The following is a 24,512-nucleotide window of genomic DNA, read 5'->3' as shown; positions in this document are numbered from 1 at the left end:
AACAAATCGACCTCGAACTTTCTCTCACCGTGAACACCAGATATAACATGGAGACCCTGGCCATTGGGAAGGCATCTAATGAAACATGGGGGAACCGCCAGATCAAATAGAGCAACACAAAAATAGAAACCAGCCATGAGGAAAGGGGAATAAGCTAACCTAAGTCACATGATCAACAGGTCGAGGAGGGTGTCACCGTGCCAACGCCCTCTATGGGGATAATCTTGCACATGATGTCACCTCAAGCAATGGATTGCCACCAGCAAAACTGAAGCACTTGTTCATGGCTTCAGTTATGAGATAAGTCATTAGCTGAGATACAAATCACAAATAGGTCAGCTCACAATCTAAAGAATATAATCTTATCCAAGAAAATAGTCATCAACAACAAAGCTTTATTTAGTTCTTTACTAAGAAAGCAAACTTACAAATTACAGCCCAAACCGAGAAATGAATGGTTTAGAATAAGTAGAGCTTAAGGTACTTACAATGACTAGAGCATGGTGAGCTAGGCGTCGTTTCGGCAAGATTGACTGGGTCGGCAATTTTTATTTGCAATTGAGTCGGAGCTTTGATCGAGGGGCTTTATGACACAGAAGGGCGAGCACTACATGGCAGCAAGCTGCATCAGTTCTCTGACCTCGCAAATCACAGTTGCTGCTCCATTCTTCTGTTTGTGTTGGATGACGAAGGGGCGAAGGCATGAACGTGGTGGGCATGGAATGCAACACAAATTCGATAGCCAACAACGACATGACCACATCTCTGAAGTAAAACAAATTCACAAGGTCACGTGGTAACTCGAAAACAGTGAACATAGGAGCAAATAATCACATATTTGCACATCAAGCCTGCACCATCATAACCATGATTAACTGAAAATCAAATGTCTCAAGCTTTTGGTACCTCAAAATCAACAACATTAAAGATAGAGATGTTTCCATTTGTATATGCAAAAACCAAAGAACTTTATAAACGACCTAGCTAGATCAAATGTTTCCCTGGAAATCAAGGTACCAACAAAACAAGGAAAATCCAAAAAATCACCTTTATCTCTCATCAGATCCACCTACTTATCCAATAACACCAATCAAAATGGGCACACCAAAGCACCAAAGCATCTCCATCAGTACTCCTAACTATCATATGACTACTCATCCAACAACATCAATCAAAAGGGGCACACCAAAGCACCAAAGCATCTCGAGGGGTGCTCCTAATTATCATATAACCTCAAGACTAAACCTCTCATTGACAACGAAGGCATGCTTCAGAAAAAATTGTTTCTAGATCTAATACTCCCACAGACACTTGGACAACAAACTAACCAAATAAGATAGCTCCAAAGAGCCCCTTCCTTGGAACCTAGCTAGAGTAGTAAACGAATAAGAAGCCCCAGCTCCTTTACAAAAACCTAACCTTCCTGCATGCAAAAAGGAACAAAACCACTAGAGTTCTATCCACATAGGAATAGCAATCGCAGGGCATACCAACGTCCAACCAAGAAACAAAAGCCCACACCCCACTAAAAACAAGCACAAGTACTCTTACTAATTTTTTTCATCTGCTAAATCAACATAGAAGAGCAATATGAGCTTACACATCTTCTTTCTAGCAACTTTGGAGTACTGGATATCTGCACCTTGGGATCCAACCCCGCCTGCAAATGAACAGATCGACACATCAAATCTCGAGCAGATAGGAGGGGGGAGTGGAGAGGGTGCTCACCGCTCACTTTGCACGGCGGATCGGAGGCTGCTCACCTCGGGTAGTTCTTCCCGGAGGTGCATGGACGCGAGGATGTCATCCCGCTGCTCCTCCAGCCGATGGCGACGCCTTCGGGCATAGCCGCTGCTCCTCCCGGTGATGACCACGCAATGGAGGAGTGGCGGGGAGCTCCTGCCAATATGTGATGTTGGAGGCGGCCATAGCTGACCGGGGGCGGAGACCTCTCTCTTTCTCTCGTGAGGGCCGACGACGAGCCAGGCTCCTCCTGCTGAGCACTGATGGGCGGGAAGGAGGAGACAAAGCGACGGGTGCGAGGCCGAGGATGGGGAGCAGGGCGAGCAATGGCGCGCCGTGGGGGAGGACAGGAGCGCGGCGGCGGCGCGACCAGGGAGGACATGAGCGAAGGAGAGGGGCGCAAGTGGGAGTGGAGGCTAGGGTTCTGAACCAATCGATACCACGCCACACACAATCACACACGTGAAAAGACGAAAATGCCCTCGGCGGGGCACGAGAATAACGGCGGTGGCACGAGATCTTTACATCGGGGGGTGAAACTGTTCATTCCTTTAGTGTCTCATCTTCGATCCGACGGCCCAGCTCCTTCCACCTCTAGATCCGACGCCCAGAATTCCATTAAGCAGTTCGATCTGACGGCCGAGAGTCGCTAATCTCTAAGAGCAGCTCTAGCCCCCCTCCGTTCTTGTTTCTGGATTCTCGTCGCCCTGGCTTCTCCCTTCCGAGTCAACCCCGTCGTGCCCTAGCTAACACCGGCCGCCGTGCCGCGCCTCAGCGCCGCCGCCGACGCCACGCTCCCGCCCCCGTTCCCACCGCCAACACCCTCGCCTTCCGCCCCCCACCGCCATCTCCGTTCTTCCTCGCCGCGACATCGCGTTCCTGCTGTCCCCACCCCGTCCCAGTCTTTGGTCATTGGGATTGACATCTGAGGTTGTCTCCATCCAGCCAGTAGTGAAATCCCACTGACCTTCACAATTTCGGCACGCCGTATGGATCCGCCCCTGGCTGATGGAGTGCGTGGTGCAGGGCATCATCGAGACCCAGGTACTGTGCCTCTTTGTGTGTCTTTCTAGTCATTCATTCATGTGTGCAGTAGCTATCCATTGCTGTTAGGGTGGTGCAAGTGAACTCTACTTGCTGCAAAAACATACGCTGTTTGACTGTTTCGTACGGAATTAGCTTGTCAAGGATGCTGTAATGCATAACTGATTTGAACAATCATATGTCAAAACATAGGCAAAGTGATGATTTATGTATAGTATTCATGTATTATGCTTCGTCGTAGGATGGCACATCTTCTTTTTACCTTTATTCACATACGCCAACTCTGTTGGTCAGACGTGACCTTCTGTGCTCTCTTGTATGTGTATTTGATACGAATTTTGGCATACAGGCCCTTTGGCCTTTCAGGCGTCCATAATGACAAGTTTTGGATATTGATTTCCCTTTGTTGGAGTTGTCAGCACAACTATCTCCACACACTAATTTATCAATTATTTCCTCATGAAAAGGGGCCCCTTTAACTGTACTTGTCTTAGATTTAGGCCAGCTCAACCCTGGTTAACTCTCTCTAATCTTTTCGGAAGAAGATAGTTAACTTGTTATTTCTTCTATAAGCATGAAGTGCCATCAGAATTTAGAATAAATAATGCTGGAGTTTTTCATTGATTCATTATCTTCAACTCCCCATGAAAAGTTGGTTGGCACCATTTACTCTATCAGAATGAATCAACATGGCACTTTTAATAAAACTGTCACAAAATTGATATTTAGATCCTGCTGACGTGTTAACCATTGCTCCACTTTGAGGGCATTATTTCTGATATTATAATATAATAGATAGATTTGATGCACAGTTGGAGGAATCATGTAATTTGTGTGGTTTTTTTTTACAGTGAAGGGAAATTCAGTCCCACATATTTGACTTTATTCATCTAGGGTATTGATTTCGTTGTTTTAGTTGTCAGTATACACTGGTTTATCTATTGTCTTCTCATGAAAAGAGTCTCTATGGCTGTAAGATTTATGCTATTCCTTTAGAAAAAAGGTAAGATCTGTACTATCCATGGGTCGGTCAGCCACCTTGTGTTGAACTAGAATTACATGTAAAATATATCACCTGCTGAGCTGATTTATCTCTCCTTAATGTTTACTTGAGAAGATAATAAAGTTGTCATTTCTTCCCTTAAGTGTGAAGTGATATCTGAGTCTTATCTTTATAGAGAATAATAATTAATGCTATTTTTTATTGATTCATTATCTCCATGACAAGTTGATGGACACTTACATGAATTTCGAACACAAAAGTATATCATAAAAATGATGGGTAGATCATGCTGACCACCATATATGGTATGTCAACTGTATTTCTCCACTTTGAGAGCACCACTTCTGATATAATATAAAATATTGCTGTACAGTTGGGGGAATCACATAATTATATGTTGTTTATTTACAAGTAAAGTGATTTCATTCATCTCCACATTCATTTAGACCGCATATAGTTTTTATATGTGAATGACATTACTAACATTTTTTTTTTCCTTTGGGTATGCACTATGCAGCATGTTGAAGCTCTGGAGGTTCTTCTCCAGGGCCTCTCTGGTGTCCCAAAGGAACGTGTGAGGGTGCATGAGCTCTGTCTTAAAAGTGTACCAATGCTAGGTTAGTTTTTTTATCTTTCTGTCGTCAGGATCAGAAGCAATTGTTTCTTTTTTAGCAAAAAAGCAATTGTTATATCTGCTGACCTCTTTCAGTCGTACAGGAGCTGTCCCATCAGAGGTTCGTTTGTTGTGTGATTTAGCGCAGCCTACACCATCCTGGTAACTGATTGTGTTAAGCTGCTGAAATTTACTCTTCCTCGTAATTTTACACTAATCTGCAGCTGGTAATATTTGTATGTAGGACCATAAGACATGTTGGTGGTGCCATGAGAGGTGCCGGTGCAGAGCAAATCTCAATTCTTGTGCGTACAATCGTAGAAAGCAAAGCCAGCAGCAATGTGTTGCGTTACTTCTACGGCATCGGCTACAAGTTAGATCATGAAATCTTGAAGGTTGGCTTTGCGTTTCGCTTCCAGCGAGGTGCCCAGTTCACCGTGACTGTGACTTCTGCCAACAAGATGCCAAAGCTCCATGCGACCGACGAAGCTGTGCAGGTCACTCCTGGAATACAGCTGGTGGAGATCACAGCTCCAGCCGCTGCTAACAATTACAATGATGTTGTTTCAGCTGTCACCTCGTTCTGTGAATATCTAGCACCGTAAGTACGCTCAACCTGAATTTTGATACCTCAGTTCGATAATCTCCACGCGTCTTCTTTTGAATAATCGTCACTCACGTGGGACCACGAACATTGTTGCAGGCTGCTGCATCTCTCCAAACCAGGCAATTCAACTGGAATCGTCCCGACCGCTGCTGCTGCCGCCGCCTCACTCATGTCAAGTGGTGGTGCGAAAACATTGTAATGTTTGTCATATGTAATCATTCAGGCGGCATGCTGGTCTGTACTTCTAGTCAGTTGATTAGAATGCGTGAATAACACTATGATACCTTGAAATGGTATGATTAAACAAGTATTGTTGGCACTGAGTTGGAAAAATGTATCGTTGTCACTGGGTTTTTGTAATTGTATAAGAGGTGCGGGGCATCTCCCCGGCTTATCTATATAGTAGTAATTGCTCTTTTCATATATAGTCTCTTTTCATATTTAGGCCCACATTGTTTGTTTACCATTTACTTTGTTTGAGAATTGAGATTAGCAAAGGTGAGGAAGCCAAAGAACAGTTATTTCCTTGAGAGGAAAGAACAGGTTGTTTTGTATGCTTTATGAAAAAAAGTTTGATTTGTTTTGGTTGGGGTGCACCAGGCCAGGGCAGCGGTGCAACATCCAAGCGACACATATGAGCCCCAGCAGCAAGCTACTGTGATGGACCCACCCTCATAAAAAATAAATTTAATATCATTGTGGGCATATGGCCCACATATCAGATATTAAACTGATAAGAACAGATACTACACTTGATCTTAGCCAAAAGGCCGACAAAGGTATGACTTCTTTCGCTGCCCTGCCTCTCGTTTTATACACCTCTCCCGGCTCCCTCCGCTCAGCGCAGGCGAGGTGGGACTAACGGCCTCGTTGCGAGTAAAAAAGATAAGCGAGGCAGGGCAGCGAAAGGTAAGCGTGTAGTGTTGACGGCCTCGTTGCGAGTAACGGCCTCGTTGCGAGTAAAAAAGATAAGGCCCAAACTACACGCTTAGCAGCAGCGTCGGAGGAAACGGACCGAGAGAGAGCGCTCCACCGGCTGCCCCGTCTCCGATGGCCACACCGCCGGCTCCGGTGCCCCCGGCCACCGCCAACTCCGCGCCGACGCCTACGCAGTCACCGTTCAAGGCCCCACCCTTCTCCCAGCCCCCGTCCACTGCCGGTACCCTAAAGACGGAGATCCCTCCCGCCTCCACCTCCGCCGCCACCGCCGCCGGAGTCGCCGCCGTGGGAGCCTCAGCCGAGGACTCATCGCACGTCATCACCGTCCCTAGCTACTCAGGTGACCTCCTCTCCCCGCCCCCGCCCCCGCCCCCGCCCCCGCCCCCGCCCCGCCCCCGCCCCCGCCCCCGCCCCCATCCGGCGCTCACCAGCAATTTCGCGTCTAGTGAACGCGAAGACCTAGAACCCTACCTGACCGAGGGCTCCGCTTGCAGGGTGGTTCTCCTACGACAGCATCAGCGACACGGAGCGCCGCCTGTTGCCGGAGTTCTTCGAAGGGGAGGTCGCGGCCGTGTCTGGGTCCCGGGGCCCGGAGGCCTACAAGTACTACCGCAACACCCTCGTCAAGAGGTTCCGGGCAAGGCCAGCGCGGCGGCTCACGCTCACCGAGGCCAGGCGAGGCCTTATCGGCGACGTTGGCTCTGTGCGCCGTGTGTTTGACTTCCTGGAGGAATGGGGGCTCATCAACCATGGTGCTCCTGCGCTGGGGGCGAAGCAGGGGAAAGACAAGAGGGAGGAGGCGACGACTTCTCAGTCTTCATTGCCTGCCGGACCAACCACACCCAAGAAGCTCTGTGTAGGGTGCCGGAGCGTCTGCGGCTCTGCATATTTCACCTGCGATAAGGTGAGTGATTTGCCATTGTTTTGATTTTCAAGTGCTGTGTAAACTTGCATTTCAGGTTATGTAATATGTGCATCGTATGCATCATTTGTAGTATCTGGTTAGAACTATCTTAGCTCATCCATATGAGTATTTCCAATTGGCTATAGCGACCTCTTTGGGTTTTGTGCCATTATAAAAAGCACTACATTAAGTCGCAAATTATGGATATTCATATTATTTATGCAATGTAATTGGGGAACGGTTTTCTTTTTAACAAGGGGAAAAACCCTGGTTTCATTACCAGAAATCAAAGCAGTTCAGTACAACGAAAGTAAACAGGAAAGTAACTGGTACACAGGCCAGAAGATAAGTAAGGAAAGAAAACAAAAGGCAATGTCTACCAGCAAACCAACGACGGAAAACAGAATATCCTATAGCGCAACCTTACAAACTACCATACACAAGCTAGTGAAAAGCACAGCCACAAGCAAAACTGTCCGCACTGCCTCACAAACAATGTGCTGGATCTAGTGTCCGGTTAACTGAATCCGCCACATTAGTAAGTTCAATATGCTCACGCAAGTCCCTAACTTCTTCCCAAATCTCCAAAATCTCACCAGTTAAAGTTCTTCTAAACCTGACACCATCCCAACCTATCCTGGTATCTTTAACGTCCAGGCAGATCTTGTAAAGGGTTCTTAATCTGATAGAGAAAGCCACGGGGTAGCGTTTGTTCGCTACTTATGAGTTTGCCCATGTGTTGAGAAATTTGTGTGCTCGGATTGGAGATATTCCTGGTTGATCTTTGGTTTTGGCTTAGCTGGTTTGATATTGTGCCATAGAAAGGGCGCTGGGACAGATGAGCAAACTGATAACTTAATGGTGTATCTTTTGTTTTGGGAACTGGTAATTGCATATGTATGTATACAGTTGCTTATAAATTTAAGTCAAGTGTACTTGCTCTTCATATGAATATTGTATTGTCAAACTTTTGTTTTTATTTGTACTGTACTACTGTGTCTTTGCGCATTGCCACTCTTGGGTTGACGTTGTTAGATGGATTACTACAGCTCATTTTGAACTACTTCCAGTTCACTTAAACATGCCATGAACGGGAGGGTATTATCACAAATCATATACTTCCTCCGTCCGGAATTAGTTGACGCTGAAACAGATGTATCTATTTCAGTGCTAAATAGATACATCTGTTTGAGCGTCAACTAATTCCGGACGGAGGGAGTATTAAATATTTGCAAACAGTGTAGTAATTTCATCCATTTTAACTTTTGAGTCTGTGAAGCTTGGAACACTTTATTTGGCCTGTGTTTGCCTCTTGATTTTGTTTTATGTCCATGACTGCTATATTTATCAGTTGAGCTACTGTCATCACATCATTCTTTATATTTTAGCTGGAACTGTTATCAATTTGTTGTCTATTTTAATTAGAAGAGTTGCTATTTTCTATCCTTAACTTTTGCTTATGATCAGGCGGATATAAGCATATGTTGTAGATGCTTTGTGCGTGGCAACTATCGGCCTGGTCTTACTCCAGCGGACTTCAAGAAAGTTGAAATTAGCGAAGACGCCAAATCAGATTGGACAGACAAGGAAACTCTTCACCTACTTGAGGCTGTCTTGCATTATGGAGAAGACTGGAAGAAGGTTTCGGAGCATGTTGGTAGTCGCTCAGAGAAAGACTGCATTGCTAGACTCATCCGATTATCTTTTGGAGAACAGTTCATGGGATCCAAGGAGCAGAAAATGGAGTTTGAGATTGATGATGATGTTACTAATGAATCTAGAGCAGAGATCCCAAAACGACTCCGTCTCACACCACTGGCAGATGCAAGCAATCCAATTATGGCTCAGGTCTGTATCTGTGACTTTGCCCAGTTTTTGTAGGTGCTAACTCCCTTGACTGGTACAAGCAGTTCAGTATTCAAAATTAATGATTCATAAGAGTAGGGCACTTCTCACTCATCCTATATATACCTATATAATTGATCCCCAATAACTTAGTTCCCTTAACATGCAACTATGCCAACTCAACATACCACCATGCATGGGAAAAGGCTCACCTTAATATGCACCATGCTGCATGCTACTTATATTCATTAAATATTCTACAACTATATAATCATCAAATACAATAAATTATGCTCCCTCCGTCCTAAAATAAGTGTCTCAACTATGTACTAGCTCTAGTACAAATTTGTACTAAGCTCAAGACACTTATTTTGGGACGGAGGGAGTATGTATTTTAGTTTCATTTCTCATATTATTAGTTCCTATAGTGATGTTTCATATAACTAAATATCACTGAAATAATTGCAACACATTCCTGCAGCAACGCGCGGGGTATCTTCTCTTGTTTTGTACTTGATGAAATGATAACATGTAACGATCAGTTTGTAGTACAATTCGGTTTTGGTACCACATGTGGATGTCACATGTTGCTAACTTACTATATCAAGTGTTGCAGCAGTAATCATAGAGCATGGTAATCTATAGCTTAGAGTTGTACTCCCTCCGTCCGAAAAAGCTTGTCCCAAGCTTGTCCCTCAAATGGGTGTATCTAGCACTAATTTGATGCTAGATACATCCATTTGAGGGACAAGCTTTTTCGGACGGAGGGAGTACTAAAGTTAAGACACTAATTTTGGGACAGAGGGAGTATAACTTAGTCTTTGTGTTAATTAGTAGTAACTTGTAGTATATCTTGAGCATTCCACTTATGCTGTGCTATTCATGTGAACAGATGGAAAACACGTACTGTACTTGAATACGTTCAGGTTCTGATGTATAAGTTATGTTCTTTTCTTCAGACACGAAACACTACGAGTTTTTTGACAAGGAAATTAAAAATAATTCCTGAATTTTCTATTCATAGAATTTTTGCACATGTGTACACAAAACAAGTGTACATGCTGGTCCCCATCATGCCTGAATAGCTGCCTTATATGGTCATCTAGTTTGAACGTGGAAATTTATTGATGGAGCAAATCATGGAACTGCATTGTTTTACCAGGTCGCGTTCTTGTCGGCAATTGTTGGCTCAGGTGTTGCGGCGGCAGCAGCGCAAGCAGCTATTTCTGCACAATCCCAGGTTGATATGAATGACAGCCAGACTGATTCTCCAATCAGCAGCACTAAAGAAGAAGGTAGCAACTTGTGCTCTCTAACCCATATATCTTATCGATGTTGCATTGTTGATGAACATACTGCTTTGCTTGTCACTGTTCAAACAATGATAATTTGACGGGTGTGGTAACAAGAGTGCTCAAGTAATGCGCTAGGCAGTGGCGGTGCCAGTCCCCTAACTCTGTAGGGTCAAATACATGGTTATCAATAAATTTCACATAATTGTTTTTACATGAATGCGTACATGTATTTGATAGTTTTGCTACATTTCACATAATTCACTACTGGTGCCGGGAGCAGCAAGATAAGTCATAATTGGTGCATGTGCAAAGAATAGGCTGTGGGCCTGTATCCAAGTTCCTTATGTGGCGCGATTCAAATTCACATTCTTGCTGCTACATGCTGAAATGCACACCGTGATTTAGTTTGCCATTCTTTCTTAGAAATACTTTGAATATTCAAAAGGCTCTTCTCTTGGCTCAATTAGTTTTCTCTGCAGAATCTTCTTACACTAATGGGCTTTCAGCCAACGATTTACTCAAAGAGGCATCCACAAATGCACAAGTGCAACTTCAAAAGGAGCAAAAAGATATAGAGCAATCTTTATCGGCCATAGTGGACGTCCAGGTATCAAGATAGGGGTTTCAAGATATTACTGCTTAAAAGTTGGTGTCTATATTGACTTGTTATCTATTGCTTTAAATCATCCTCAGATGAAGGAAATCCAGGATAAGATAAGCCGTTTTGAGCAGAAAGAGCTGCTTATGGAGAAAGAGAGGGAGCAGCTCCATCACTTACGGGAACTGCTTTTTGTGGATCAGCTCGCGGTTGTGCAGCATCAGCGCAGACCGCATGCTGTAGCGGCTGAGAACAAGGAGGAGGAGAAACCGAAACCTATTATCACCATGAGTTAAATCAAATGAACCTTCGTCGGTAGCATCAGAGGGCTGTGAGGATTGGAACTCTGTTCCTCCTATGTCAGCAAAAGGGAGATAAATATTGCTGGAATCCTGTGACGAACACTAAATTTACTCTTCTTTTGCTGGCTTTAGATTAGTGTATTTTTTCTATATGTGGCTGCATCGGATGTTGTATTAATGTTGTCTGATAACATTGTAGTCTAGCTAATGGAAATGGTGTTCTTAAAAACACCAAACTGATATGGAGTTGCCATGGAATGGGGCCGATGTTTTTGCTGAAGTGGGGAAGCTTGAAAACATGTTTGAAGTGTGTGGTACAGGATATCTAAACTTCCCGAGGTCACCTTTAGCATTTCCAGGGATAATTTGTTACTCCCTCTGTGTAGAAATATAAAAGAGCGTTTAGATCACTACTTTAGTCGTCTAAATGCTCTTATATTTCTTTACGAAGGGAGTACATGCTTGGTTAATTTGTTTTGTATATTTATTATTTGTCTCACTGAAAAAACTATAGAAAAGTTGTACAAATTGAGACACTTATTTTGGGGCGGAGGGATTAGTTTTTTCTATATAAAATCAGGCTAAGGCAAATAAAGAGGGACATGGGAGAGGTAATGGAGGGCCCTCCTTTTGTGCCCTCCACATCTTGAGAGTCTCCACGAAGCTTCTTAGCTCCTCTTCCCTCTTCCTTGTGGTGTTGTCAGCTAGCACGGGAGTGGGAGAGGTGGCGGGGTTGTCACTGTACATCTAAACAATGTGCAGACCGACAACACCCATAATCAATCAATGAATGGTTGGATCGATCCTCAAATTCTAATCTAGTCTCTTTAGCTTGCTTCTGATGGAAACAATTGTAGGATTTATAGTAATTAACTACCCCAAATGTCCTTGAAGCCTGATTATACTACTAGAATTCTTCTACAGTATTGCCTATTCTAGACAGTTGGTTGGGAAAAATGAACGGTCATAAGTAATTTGTTGTACTGTAAAAGGACTCAGAAAAATTCTCATGTGATCCCTCCCATAAACAAGTTCTGGCCCCCCTCAGTTAAATATCTTGGCCTTTGGTCTCATGTTGGTATGTTGTATTAGTGAAGTAAACGCGATAAATTTAGCAAGGCCGATAGGAGGACCATGGCCGCGACGATGGTGACGACGATGGTGACCAGGTGAGTAGGAGCCTGCTGATTTTCAGAACTAGCTAGCCTTGAAGAAATCTGCAAGTGTCATCAAAGATGGTGAAGATGGCAACATGGTCTGGAACAGTAGAGGGCAGAAGCCCTGGTATGTGGGAAAAATGAACGGCCCTAAGTAATTTGATGTACTGTAAAAGAATAGCGGGGCCACCAACCTTAATTTGATGGACTATAAAAATGAACGACCCTAAGTAATTTGATGGAGTTGTCATTGAATGGTGCCAATGTTTTGGTTGAAGTGAGGAAGGTTGAAAACATGTTTGAAAGAAGTGTGTGTGTGGTACCGTATATCTAAAGTTGCCAAGGTCACCTTTAGCGTTTCGAGGGATAATTTGTTACATGATCGATTGATTTGTTTTGTGTATTTTATTATTTATCTAACTAAAAAAACTATAGAACAAGTTCAGTATAATGTAGTTTTTTCGTATAAAATGAGGTTAAGTACCCACTTCGCTTTTTCCTTATTTGATCAAACCCATATATAACCGCCACATGGAAAATAAAGAGGGACGTGGGAGAGGTAATGGAGGCCCCTCATTTTGTCCCCTCCACATCTTGAGAGTCGCCCTGAAGCTTCTTAGCTCCTCTTCCCTCTTCCTCGGGCGGCGTCATCAGCTAGCAGGGGGGTGGGAGAGGTGGCGGGGTTGTCATTGTAGATGTTAGGGCTAGGTTTATGAGTATTATAGGATAGCCTTGGTGGCAACTAGCGTTGCGGTTTAGATGTATTCTAGTGCCTACGGGTGGCATCGGTTGCTAGTGGATTGTTCCTTCCTCTCCGCGGCCGTGGAGGCTAGAGAAGTAGGAAGGAAGTTTGTTTTTTGTTCTATCCCTTAGCAAGCTTCATGGAGTGGTGGATTCGATGCATCGGGCTTTCACTCTCCTCCTTCTCCATCGTCATATAGGCGGAAAGAAGGAGGGTGGATAGATGTTTCCCCATTCATATCTCGTATCCTTAGGGACTTCGAAGCTGCGTGGATGCTTATATGTCAATCTTCTTCCCCCACATCAAGATCAACCTTTGGAACAAGAGATCAAACAAGCAAGTTCCGGCATACCCTATCCAACCTCCATGGTGAGGCCCTCGTTCCTTCGCTGGGTGATGGCAAGGTTCAACCAGGGTTGGTGGCAAAATAGCTATGACGAAGTCTTGTTTGCAAAAAGAGAGGATGTGGTTGTAATTTCTGTTTCTTTTAGTGTCCTTATAGTTTTGTATCACTTTTATTTAATGTAATAACCAATAGCTTTGGCGACCTTTTGGTCCCCTTCCCGTATTAAAAAAAACTAGTCGGACATGCTACTAGGGAGTGTAACAAGGTGGGTCATGAACTTGCTGCTGAGGCCAGACGATCGGGTGATGAAGAACTCATTGCTTCTGTCCCAGTGAGAGTGCAGGAACTCGTCCTCTATGAATGTATTACCACCCTAAGTCTTTAATATGGCCCTAAAAACTAGCGGACAATGAACAATGTCACCATCATCACCTATAACAACTTAAATAGTCTAGGAATGATGACAACTTTTGCCAAAATCAGAATTGTCATGCTGTTGTGGTGGTGCCCATCGGCGGTGGCTTGGATGGCATGATTTTGGTGCTACTCTGTGGCACCCCAGCTCAGAGCAACCGGTTTACGTTGCATTGCCAACCCATGGATCATGTCTTCTGGCAACACACAATAACTTGGTACAGAAAGACAACCACTTTATTGAAGCATAGGTTTGATAGTACATCAGATAGCGAGGCCAAGCGGCACACACGGTGCTGTTGCACATATGTACATTATTTAATGAACATGATAGGGACCTCGAGCACGACAATAAAGCTACGCGGCAGCGGAACGACGACGTAGAGGAACTCCATCTCACAAGGACACCGATGTGGACACGGTCTAGACTGCGATGCAACGATGCAACTCCAACTACGGTATGACTTCTCCTGAAACTAGCATGACACGCCAGGTAAGTACTTTGAATGTACTCACAAGCTCACACAAATAAAGCAACAATGGCAAACAACAACATGATATTTAAGCAGGTTCAATGCAAGAACTAAGCATGCTACTCATGAAGTGACCGTGCCCGCAAACGGAGTCTCTCAGACCCGCTTACCATCTTGGTTACCTCGGAACCATGAACATCTTACCACGGTGATCACCTCCGGATCACAAAAGAAACCATCTTGACGGTCTCAACAACTCCACCAACATAACAAGTGCCACAAGTATAACTTTAGTGTGCAGGTTCAGTATTTCTGTTGATCCACGGTGTGACCTACTATGAATTGTGTCCATGACCGAGGATGCATCTATCGATAGATTAAACACACTCTGCATAGGTAGTACATTATACCTACACCACAGAACCCATTGCCTCGAACTCCCATTAGGGTGGACCAACGACGTTCCAACAGAACCAATCTATTGCCATGACACTCTCCCAGCCACTCCGACCAACTCCCCTTTGGGCTAAGTCCTGGGTGGCCCCGATGTCACCTCATGACACCCAACGACCACCGTCGTGGCAAAACAAACGATCCCAAATGGAGATAATGGTACCAAATCAACTACGAGCACACAAGGCTATGCCTGCCTACCAGGCCAGGGTAGCGCAAGCGCATAACCTTCCCTAGTTGGAGGCACCGGCGAGAGGCATAACAACAGAACGAGAAAGGGCCTCCCCATAAAGGCACATGTGGTTGCACTGGGAAGCTCGATTCGGTGACACCATGACTCGATCAACAACATGTTCAAGTTGGATTATTATTAGGTTTCAACTTGCAAAGAATTATTTCTGAGTCATAGTATGCCATGAAAATGCAATGACCTATATATATGCACCATTTCAACATAATACCGGTATGAACTTACTCGTGCTCATGATCATGTTACCCTACTGCATAACCTTAACCAAACAACTTAAATAACACTGAAAACATTACAAGCATAGCACGGAAATGAAACTAGCACAAGTTATATTATTTAATTTTCTATATGCATTATATGGGACCATATTCAAGTGAAAATCATACTTATTGAAATGACACTCTTGCAAATATTTGTGATGGCTTGCCTTAGTGCAGAGGAGGTTCACACTCCTCCTGGTTCTCCTCAAGGCAACAAGTTCCCTCTGAAAATAATGAAAATGGCAAAAAGAAAATGTCACATAACACTTTTAAATACACCAGAAAAGATTTACAGCAAGCAAAAATCTCATCTTTTTCTATATGCATTATATGGGACCATATTCAAGTGAAAATCATACTTATTGAAATGACACTCTTGCAAATATTTGTGATGGCTTGCCTTAGTGCAGAGGAGGTTCACACTCCTCCTGGTTCTCCTCAAGGCAGCAAGTTCCCTCTGAAAACAATGAAAATGGCAAAAAGAAAATGTCACATAACACTTTTAAATACACCAGAAAAGATTTACAGCAAGCAAAAATCTCATATTTTGCATGCTAAAAGAGGAGCTAAAAAAACAAACCAATGCAAAAAGAATCATCTCATTTGGACTTGTAGAATAGAATCTAGAGTTGGTCAAAGTTTGGTCAATTTTATAAATTAAACTGATTTTTGAAAATAACCAGAGGGGGTGACGTCGAAAGCGTATTTGTGGAATACACTTCCACTTATACCGCTTTGGCGGGCGAACAGTGAGGCTGACAGGCGGGCCCCACTAGCAGGGTTAGAGAGAGAGAGAGAGAGAGAGAGAGAGGCAGGGGACGGCGCTCGGTCGTCGGTGGTTCTCCGGTGAGGAGGCCACGGCTGTCGCCGGCGAGTGGATAGATGGACGTGGCACTTCACGGTGAACACACACGTACCAATAGCTCAGTCAGAGGTGGAGGACAGCATCGTGGTGGTCGTCTCCAGAGGCGTCGGTGAAGGCGGTTCGTCGGAGTTGAGGATTCTGGCAAGGTAGGGGCATTCCGGCAGCTCCAGCAGCACCAACACGACTAGGAGAACACCACGAACACGCCAGAGGAGGTGGAAGACATCGAGGAGCGTCGGAGGAAGTAGGGCACCGAGAGGGGATCGGCGGCGATCTCCGATGCGAAACGGCGGCCAGAGGCCCGCCTGGCCTGGCCGTGGCCTTCTACAAGAAGTGTGGAGATCAGAGAAGGTGGGTGGTGTGGCTGGACGAGCTCGGAGGGCTCCTATATATAGGCGCGGCCGAGACGGGGTTCGAGGTCGCCGGAGAAGTCTCTGGAGCGGCGACGAGTGGGGCTCAGAGCGGATGGGAGAGGTCGAGGGGCTCACGCGGTCATAGTGAGGGCAAGAGGCCAAGCACAGGGCACGGGAGGGCGATGGCACAAGCACACGGGTGCACTGTGCTCCCTGCTCTGCCATGGCCGGTTCTACAGTGGCTGTCGCCGGCGTTGAGAAGCTCCAGCGAGTGGTCATGGGCGACGAGTCGAGGCTCGTGAGGGTTAGAGACAAGCGGGGTTGGCCTGGGGCGGACGCATGGGTGAGGATGAGGCCAAACCGATGCGCTGAACACGCTGCATGCATGCCAGACGCCGTGTTCACATGCGGTCACCGCGTGCACTGGCACAACACGGCGCGCCTGAGGGGTTAGATCATGTCTGGGAGCTTGTCCCTGCAGTGTTAGGTCTCTCTGAGCTGATGGATCGAAGCCAGGTCGACAAGGAATGACTTAAGCTTCATTGTAAGTTTCTGAACAAAAACTTGTGAGGTCATTTTGAGAAAGACCCATAGAGAGTTAGGAGCTGAAACTTGGTGGTTAAGAGTTACTTAGGAGAGTCATCATGCCATAAAAATTCCAGCTCAAAAGGATTTGTCAAAAATGTACTTGCTTCACAAAGTGACATTTCTGACCAGAATGAAAATGATTTTCTACAGCAAAAATATTCCACATGAACATAGGATATTTTTGCATGGTATGATGAGGCATAGGCCAAAGAATATTTGGGAGTTTTCTCAGATTTGTGAGAGCAAGAAAAATAGGTGTTGCTTTGGAGCAGAAGTGAAAATAGTTCATTTTTCAGAGAGAAAATGAATATTTTCCTTATATGAAAAATATTCTCATGGCAATATTATGAGAGACCAGAGGGCAAGAGATGTTTTTGAGAGTGAGTGGAGTCACTTGGGTGAAAATCAAAACAATGCCAAAGTGTGAAGTCCAAATGAGCTAATTCAAAGCTCAGTTTCAAACCAAATTGCAATGAAATTCCAGAAAAAGAAAAAGGGCAAAAACGAGGGTGTCACAAACCTCCCCCCTTAGGATGAATCTCTTCCTCGAGATTCGGTTGCTCAGGAAATAATTCTGGGTATGCTGTCCTCAAAAAGTCCTCTCTTTCCCAGGTAGCTTCGCTCTCAGTATGGTGTTCCCACTTCACCTTGTAAAACTTAACTGACTTGCTGCGGGTGACTCTTTCCATCTCATCCTGTATTCAGAAGGGTTTTTCTTCATAAGTCAGATCCTTAGCAAGCTCTATTTCTACCATATTAGTCCGTTTCTCGGGCGATGAGATACATATTTGCAGCTGTGTTACATGGAAGACGTCATGTGTTTCTGATAGTTCGGGAGGAAGTTGCAGTTGATATGCCATTGTGCCAACCTTGGACATGAGAGGAAATGGGCCAATGTATATTGGTGCAAGATTTCCCCAAGTCTGAAACCTCTTAACTCCTTTTATGGGTGTGACTCGGAGGTATACATATTCACCAAGTTCAAATTGATCTGTCGGTGCTTGGAACCATAGTAGCTCTTTTGTCGAGACTTGGCCACTTGCAGTCTGTCTCGGATTTCCCTGACTTGCTTCTCAGCTTCCATCATCAAGTCAGTCCCAAAAATGCGGCTATCTCTGGTCTGGGACCAGTTTAACAGAGTACGGCACTTGCGACCATACAAGGCTTCATGCGGTGACATCTTGAGACTGGTCTGATAGCTGTTGTTATAGGAAAATTTTGCGTAAGGCAGACTGTCTTCCCATTTGGGTCCTTGAGCAAGGGCACATGCTCGGAGCATATCCTCGAGTATTTGGTTTAGTCGCTCCGTCTGTCCGTCTGTCTAAGGGTGATAAGATGTGCTGTACTTCAGTGTTGTCCCCAGAGCTTGGTGTATACGTGAACAGAATGCCGAAGTGAAAAGAGACCCTCGGTCGGAAGTGATGGTTCTTGGCACTCCATGCAAGCTGACGACTCTGGATACATAGAGTTGGGCTAATTGGTCTGCCCAGTATGTGGTCTGGGTTGGGATGAAGTGGGCCACCTTGGTCAGCATGTCCACCACAACCCATACGGCATTGTTGCCACGAGGAGTTTTGGGAAGACCGGTGATGAAGTCCATGCAGACGTTGTCCCATTTCCATTGCGGGACGGGTAAAGGTTGAAGTAGCCCGACGGGTTTCTGATGTTCCACCTTCACCTTGCATATATCATAGCAGGCGACAAAATATGCAATATCCTTCTTCATCTCATCCCACAAAAATATTTGCCTGAGGTCTTCGTACATTTTGGTACCGCCTGGATGGATCGAGTACTAGGATTTGTGTGCCTCCATTAATATCTTCTTCCTCAGATCTTCTACTTCGGGTACACAGATTTGCCCTTGAAACCGTAGAGTACCTTGCTCATCCATCAAGAAGCCTTGAGTCTTGCCATCTTTCATTCGTGTGACATGGTGTTGCAGGAATGGGTCTTCTGCCTGAGCTTGGCAAATTTCTTCCTCAAGAGTGGGAGTGACTTCCAGCATATTGGTGCAGTCGGCCTCAACAATGGTCAGGTTGAGCTGGGCCATCTCTTCTTGTAGCTTGGGAGGCAAATATTCCATTAATGCGTTTAATGCGGCCGGTTTGTGACTGAGGGCATCGACAACCACATTAGCTTTACCCGGATGGTAATTTATTCCGAGGTCATAATCCTTGACCAACTCAAGCCATCTTCTTTGTCGGAGGTTTAAATCAGGTTGAGTGAAAATGTACTTGAGACTTTTGTGGTCGGTGAATATTTGACACCGCTTGCCGATGAGATAATGCCTCAAATTTTTTAAGGCATTCACAACTGCTGCTAGTTCCAAGTCATGATTAGGATAGTTTCCTTCATGGGGTCGTAGCTGTCTGGATGCATAAGCTACAACCTTGTCGTCTTGCATGAGTACACACCCAATGCATCTCATGGATGCGTTGCAATACATGTCGAAGCTTCGATAAATATCTAGAAGTGTCAACACGGGTGCTGAAGTTAAATGAGTCTTTAATTCATTAAAGCTCTTCACAGTCCTTAGACCATATGAACTTTTGATCCTTCTTGAGCAGCTCGGTCATTGGCTTAGCAATCTTGGAAAAGCCTTCAATGAATTGACGGTAATAACCAGCAAGCCCCAAAAAACTTCTGATCTTTGTCACAGTCGTGGGTGCTGGCCATTTTAGCACATCCTTGACCTTGCTGGGATCCACAACTATTCCTTCGGCAGAGAGAATATGCCTCAAGAATCCGACTCGTTTAAGCCAGAATTCACACTTGCTGAATTTTGCATATAACTGGTGATCACGGAGCCTTTGCAATACTGCTCGAAGGTGTTGTTTATGCTCTTCTTCTCCCTTGGAGTATATGAGGATATCATCGATGAAGACCACCACGAACTTGTCCAAGAATCATGAATACTTTGTTCATCATATACATGAAGAAGGCAGGGGCATTTGTCAAACCGAAAGACATAACTGTATATTCATATAGACCGTATCGAGTGGTGAATGCGGTCTTAGGAATATCTTCCTTCTTGATCATAAGTTGATGGTACCCGGTCCTTAAATCAATCTTGGAGAATATTTGGGCTCCATTTAGTTGGTCAAACAAATCGTCAATTCTAGGGAGCAGGTACTTGTTCTTGATAGTGACATCATTGAGCTAGCGGCAGTCCACACACATTCGAAGACTACCATCCTTCTTGTCCACAAATATGGTGATCCCCATGGTGAAGAACTTGGGCGGATGTATCCTTTCTTGAGCATATGATTGAGTTGTTTCTTTAGTTCAACTAGCTCGGATGAAGGCATCTGGCAATACTTCTTGTATATGGTGTTGTCCCTGGCACGAGATCAATAGCAAACTCAAGCTTATGATCTGGTGGCATTCCTGGCAATTCTTCAGGGAATACGTTTGGGAACTCACTGACCACTGGTATTAATTCCATGCCTGAGGTTATAGCTGTGAAAATCATCTCCTTTTTAGGCATGGTTCTGCGAGCCACAAACTGCGCTGCTTGTCCTGCCAAATTTATTAATATAACTTCTCTAGTTGCACAGTTGATGCAAACCTGATGCTTTGTTAGCCAATCCATTCCTAGTATGACATCCAACCTTGCAGATTTAATTTCTACCAGGGTGGCAGGGAAAATAACTCCATGGACATTTATCTCCAAGCCACGACATAGCACATTTGTTTTGAGCATGGATCCCGGGGATTGCACCGTCATGCATTTCTCAAGAAGAGTGCAAGAAAACTTGTTTTAGGCAACAAAACTCTGCAAAATAAAAGAATGGGAAGCTCCAGAGTCAAATAAAATTGTTACAGGTATGTTATTAACAAGAAACATACCAATGACCACTTCGGGGTTTTCTTGCTTCTTCGGTGGAGAGATGATGTACTTGGACTTGGATAAGCTCTTGCACGGGGAAGGATTCCATGTGGTTGACTTGAGGCTTGAGGGGTGTATTTGGCTTGCCATCCTTGGGACATTGCCTCGCATTGTGCCCGGTCTGTACACAAGAGAAACATGCATTGCTACGCTGACAATCTTCCCGTACAAGGCTGGTCACAATATTCTTGACTTGATTGCTAGTCTTGTTGGTATTCTGCTGCCATGTTGGTTTGAACTCAAACCGAGGTTGCTACTAGGTATGAGCCTTCTGAACTAGCTATCCATCCTTCTTGGGCTCGAACTTGCATTTGTGGTCATCATAAGCTAGCTTGTTGTCATGAACAAGCTTGTGTTCCCTTTCTGCAATAAGGGCCTTGTTCACCAAAGTTTAGAAGTCGGGGAAGTTTAACATGCTGAGTGTGCATCGAAGGTGCTGATTAAGTCCTCCAAGGAATCAGTCGATCTTCTTTTCTTCGGTGGCCACATCATAGAGAGAATAACGAGCCAAGTGATTGAACTTGTTCAAATATTCACTTACCGACAGGTTTCCTTGGATGAGAGCTAGAAACTCACGTTGCTTGACCTTCATGATACCAGCGAGAATGTGGTACTTGCAGAACTTGTCCTTGAATTTATCCCAAGTGATCTCATCGTCCGCAGGCCACATGGTTTTAGTATTGTCCCACCATATAGCAATGGCTCCTTCAAGATAGTGAGTAGAAAATGGAACCTTGTCAATATCTTTGGTGCGAGCAATCACTAGCCTTTTCTCAATAGTCCGCAACCAATCGTCGGCTTCCAAAGGGTCGATAAATTGACTGGAACCGGGAGGCTTAGTCCTCTGAAAATCTAACAGCTTGGAGTGATTACCATTCTGATTACCATTCTGCCCAACCATAGCCTGCACGCTTCTGATACGCTCCGTCATATCTATAATTTTTTATTGTTTCATGCCAATATTATTCAACTTTTACATACTTTTGGCAACTTTGTATATGATTAAATTGGACTAACTTACTTACCCAGTGCCCAGTGCCAGTTCCTGTTTATTGCATGTTTTTGTATCGCAGAAAATCCATATCAAACAAAGTCCAAACGTGATGAAACTCTACGGAAAATTATTTTGGAATATTTGTGAATTTTAGGAGGTGGAATTACCGCAAACGGAGGCCCACACAGCCCACGCCAGGGCGCGCTAGAGGCCCCTGACGCGTGGTGGTGGGTTGTGCTCACCTCATATGTCGGTTGGAGCTGTACTACGGGCGCAAGGAAGCTTATATCTGGTAAAAAAACGTTTAAAAAGATCAGAGCAATCGAAGTTACGTATCTCCTAGAATACAACAAACGGTTTTTGGCCAGATCTGGGGGTGCGAAACAAAAGAGATCAGAGAGGGAGATCCAATCTCGGAGGGGCTCCTGCCCCTCCGCCGCCATGGAGGCCATGGACCAGAGGGGGAACCCTCCTCCCATCTAGGGGGAGGCCATGGAAGAAGAAGAAGGAGGGGGGCTCTCTCCCCCTCTCTCCCGGTGGCGCCGGAGTGCCGCCGGGGCTAGGATCATGACGACGATCTACATCAACAATCTTGCTATTGTCAACACCAACTTTCTCCCCCTCTATGCAGCAGTGTAACACCCCTTTTCCCCATTGTAATCTCTACTTAAACATGGTGCTCAACTCCATATATTATTTCCCAATGATCTATGGTTATCCTATGATGTTTGAGTAGATCCATTTTGTCCTATGGGTTAATCGTGATCTTGGTTGGTATGATTGTGTATTTTATTTATGGTGCTGTCCTACGGTGCCCTCCGTTCTTGCGTAAACGTGAGGGGCCCCCGCTGTAGGGTGTTGCAATATGTTCATGATTCGCTTATGGTGGGTTGCGAGAGTGATAGAAGCTTAAACCCGAGTAAGTGGGTTGTGGCGTATAGGAGTAAAGAGGACTTGATACTTAATGCTATGGTTGGGTTTCACGACCTTAATGATCTTTACTAGTTGCAGATGCTTGCTAGAGTTCCAATCATAAGTGCATATGATCCAAGTAGAGAAAGTATGTTAGCTCATGCCTCTCCCTCATATAAAATTACAAGAATGATTACCGATACTTGTTATCGATTGCCTAGGGACAAATGACTTTCTTTGTTGACAAAAGCTATCTACTTTTACCACCTTGCATTTTATTCTTAGTTTTATTCTCGCAAAGTACTCGTAGTTTTATCCTTGCAAAATAGTTTCATACTTGTTCAAGGTAAAGCAAACGTCTAGTGTGCATAGAGTTGTATCGGTGGTCGAAGAACTTGAGGGAATATTTGTTCTGCATTTAGCTCCTCGTTGGGTTTGACAGTCTTATTTGTCGAAGAAGGCTACAAACAATCCCCTACACTTGTGGATTATCAAGACCTTTTTCTGGCGCCGTTGCCGGGGAGCAATAGCGTGGGGTGAATATTCTCGTGTGTGCTTGTTTGCTTTATCACTAAGTAGTTTTTATTTCCTGTTCTAAGTTGTTCTCTATCTTTAGTTATGGATATGGAACACGAAACACCAAAAAAATTAGTTGTACTTGCTACTCATGGAGATGGGGAACCTCCTAAAACCCTCGATGCTCGTTATGTGAAAAATATTATGCACTACTTTGATAATCTTGAGAAAACCCCATTCCACTTGATAATGGGAGTAACATTGGATCAACATGAATACTTTAGGGATTATCACTTGACTCATAAAGGGAAATTGTTATGGGATCAAATTTATATGTTGCGTTAGTATGCTCAGGAGCTATGCTTGAGATATGATTATACTTGTTGCTCTAGGATGAACGCTCCACATCTTCCCTTTTCATGCAAATTTAATGATAATGGAACCTTGGCTTCTTATGCCAATGGTAGATATGATTATTATGATGTGGAACGAATAGAAGAATTTTTTGCTTTTAAGGGTGCTTATGAAATTGAATCTTTGTTTGAGAAGTTTGAAGATTTTGATGATTCAGTTTATAGACCTGAAAACTTTGCTATCCTTAAATGTTGCTATGATAATTACAAATACAATTCCGATATTGATGCATTTATTGAGAGAGTCTCCACTGTACAAAAAGAGAATAATGTTTTGCATGAGTCTATGGAAGAAGGAATTGATGAAACTGTGAGCTCATTGGATGAAAAATATGATGAGGAGAGCGAAGAACAAAAGGAGGAAGAGGGGATTAGCTACCCGTGCCCACCTTCTAACGAGAGTAACTGTTCAACTCATACATTGTTTAATGTTCCTTCGTTCTTAATGAAGGATGAATGCTATGATAATTGCTATGATCCTATTGATTCTTTTGAAATATCCATTTTTGATGAACTTGATGCTTGTGGCCAAGATGCCAATATGAATTATGCTATTGGAGATGAACTTGCTATTGTTCCTTATGTTAAACATGAAATTGGTGCTATTGAACCCACACATGATAGTCCTATTATCTTTTTGAATTCTCCAAACTACACTATATTGGAGAAGTTTGCACTTGTTAAGGATTATATTGATGGGCTGCCTTTTACCGTTGCACTTGATAATTTTGATGAATATAATATGCATGTGCTTGCTGCTCCTACTTGCAATTATTATGAGAGAGGAACTACATCTCCACCTCTCTATGTTTCCAACACGAAAAAATTACAAGAAACTACTTATGATATGTATTGGCCTTTACTTGATGTGCATGAATTGTTCTTGTATGACATGCCGATGCATAGGAAGAAAGTTAGACTTCGTCATTGCTTTATATATGTTGCTTTGTGCTCACTACTAAATGCCAAATCATTGCTAATTCAAATTGGCTTT

At 44.2% G+C, this 24,512-nt stretch overlaps 2 protein-coding genes, 1 long non-coding RNA gene and 1 other non-coding gene across 4 annotated transcripts; 2 read left to right on the top strand and 2 right to left on the bottom strand.

Moving 5' to 3' along the window:
- Positions 1-2,416: 2,416 nt before the first annotated feature.
- On the top strand, positions 2,417-5,431 carry LOC123136762 (mediator of RNA polymerase II transcription subunit 18). Its single transcript, XM_044556253.1, has 5 exons — positions 2,417-2,787; positions 4,308-4,407; positions 4,508-4,565; positions 4,648-5,004; positions 5,107-5,431. Exons 1-5 carry the CDS (start codon positions 2,752-2,754, stop codon positions 5,207-5,209), a joined length of 654 nt encoding a protein of 217 aa, XP_044412188.1. The 5' UTR covers positions 2,417-2,751; the 3' UTR covers positions 5,210-5,431.
- A 165-nt stretch (positions 5,432-5,596) lies between these two features.
- On the bottom strand, positions 5,597-5,793 carry LOC123140234 (U2 spliceosomal RNA). The gene has a single exon (XR_006469883.1). It is a non-coding gene; the product is annotated as a U2 spliceosomal RNA (small nuclear RNA).
- A 69-nt stretch (positions 5,794-5,862) lies between these two features.
- LOC123136761 (SWI/SNF complex subunit SWI3B) lies at positions 5,863-11,236 on the top strand. Its single transcript, XM_044556252.1, has 6 exons — positions 5,863-6,289; positions 6,444-6,853; positions 8,321-8,701; positions 9,861-9,993; positions 10,473-10,600; positions 10,687-11,236. The coding sequence occupies exons 1-6, from the start codon at positions 6,061-6,063 to the stop codon at positions 10,885-10,887; spliced, it is 1,482 nt and encodes a 493-aa protein (XP_044412187.1). The 5' UTR covers positions 5,863-6,060; the 3' UTR covers positions 10,888-11,236.
- Positions 11,237-13,748: 2,512 nt separating this feature from the next.
- Positions 13,749-16,494, bottom strand: LOC123134014 (uncharacterized). Its single transcript, XR_006465471.1, has 4 exons — positions 15,906-16,494; positions 15,348-15,445; positions 15,115-15,210; positions 13,749-14,028 (listed from the first exon to the last, which is right to left on the bottom strand). It is a non-coding gene; the product is annotated as an uncharacterized lncRNA (long non-coding RNA).
- Positions 16,495-24,512: the final 8,018 nt, after the last annotated feature.

The sequence above is a fragment of the Triticum aestivum genome, chromosome 6B (assembly GCF_018294505.1).
Source record: "Triticum aestivum cultivar Chinese Spring chromosome 6B, IWGSC CS RefSeq v2.1, whole genome shotgun sequence".
NCBI classification, from domain to species: domain Eukaryota; kingdom Viridiplantae; phylum Streptophyta; class Magnoliopsida; order Poales; family Poaceae; genus Triticum; species Triticum aestivum.
This window is presented reverse-complemented; position numbering and strand designations above follow the sequence as displayed.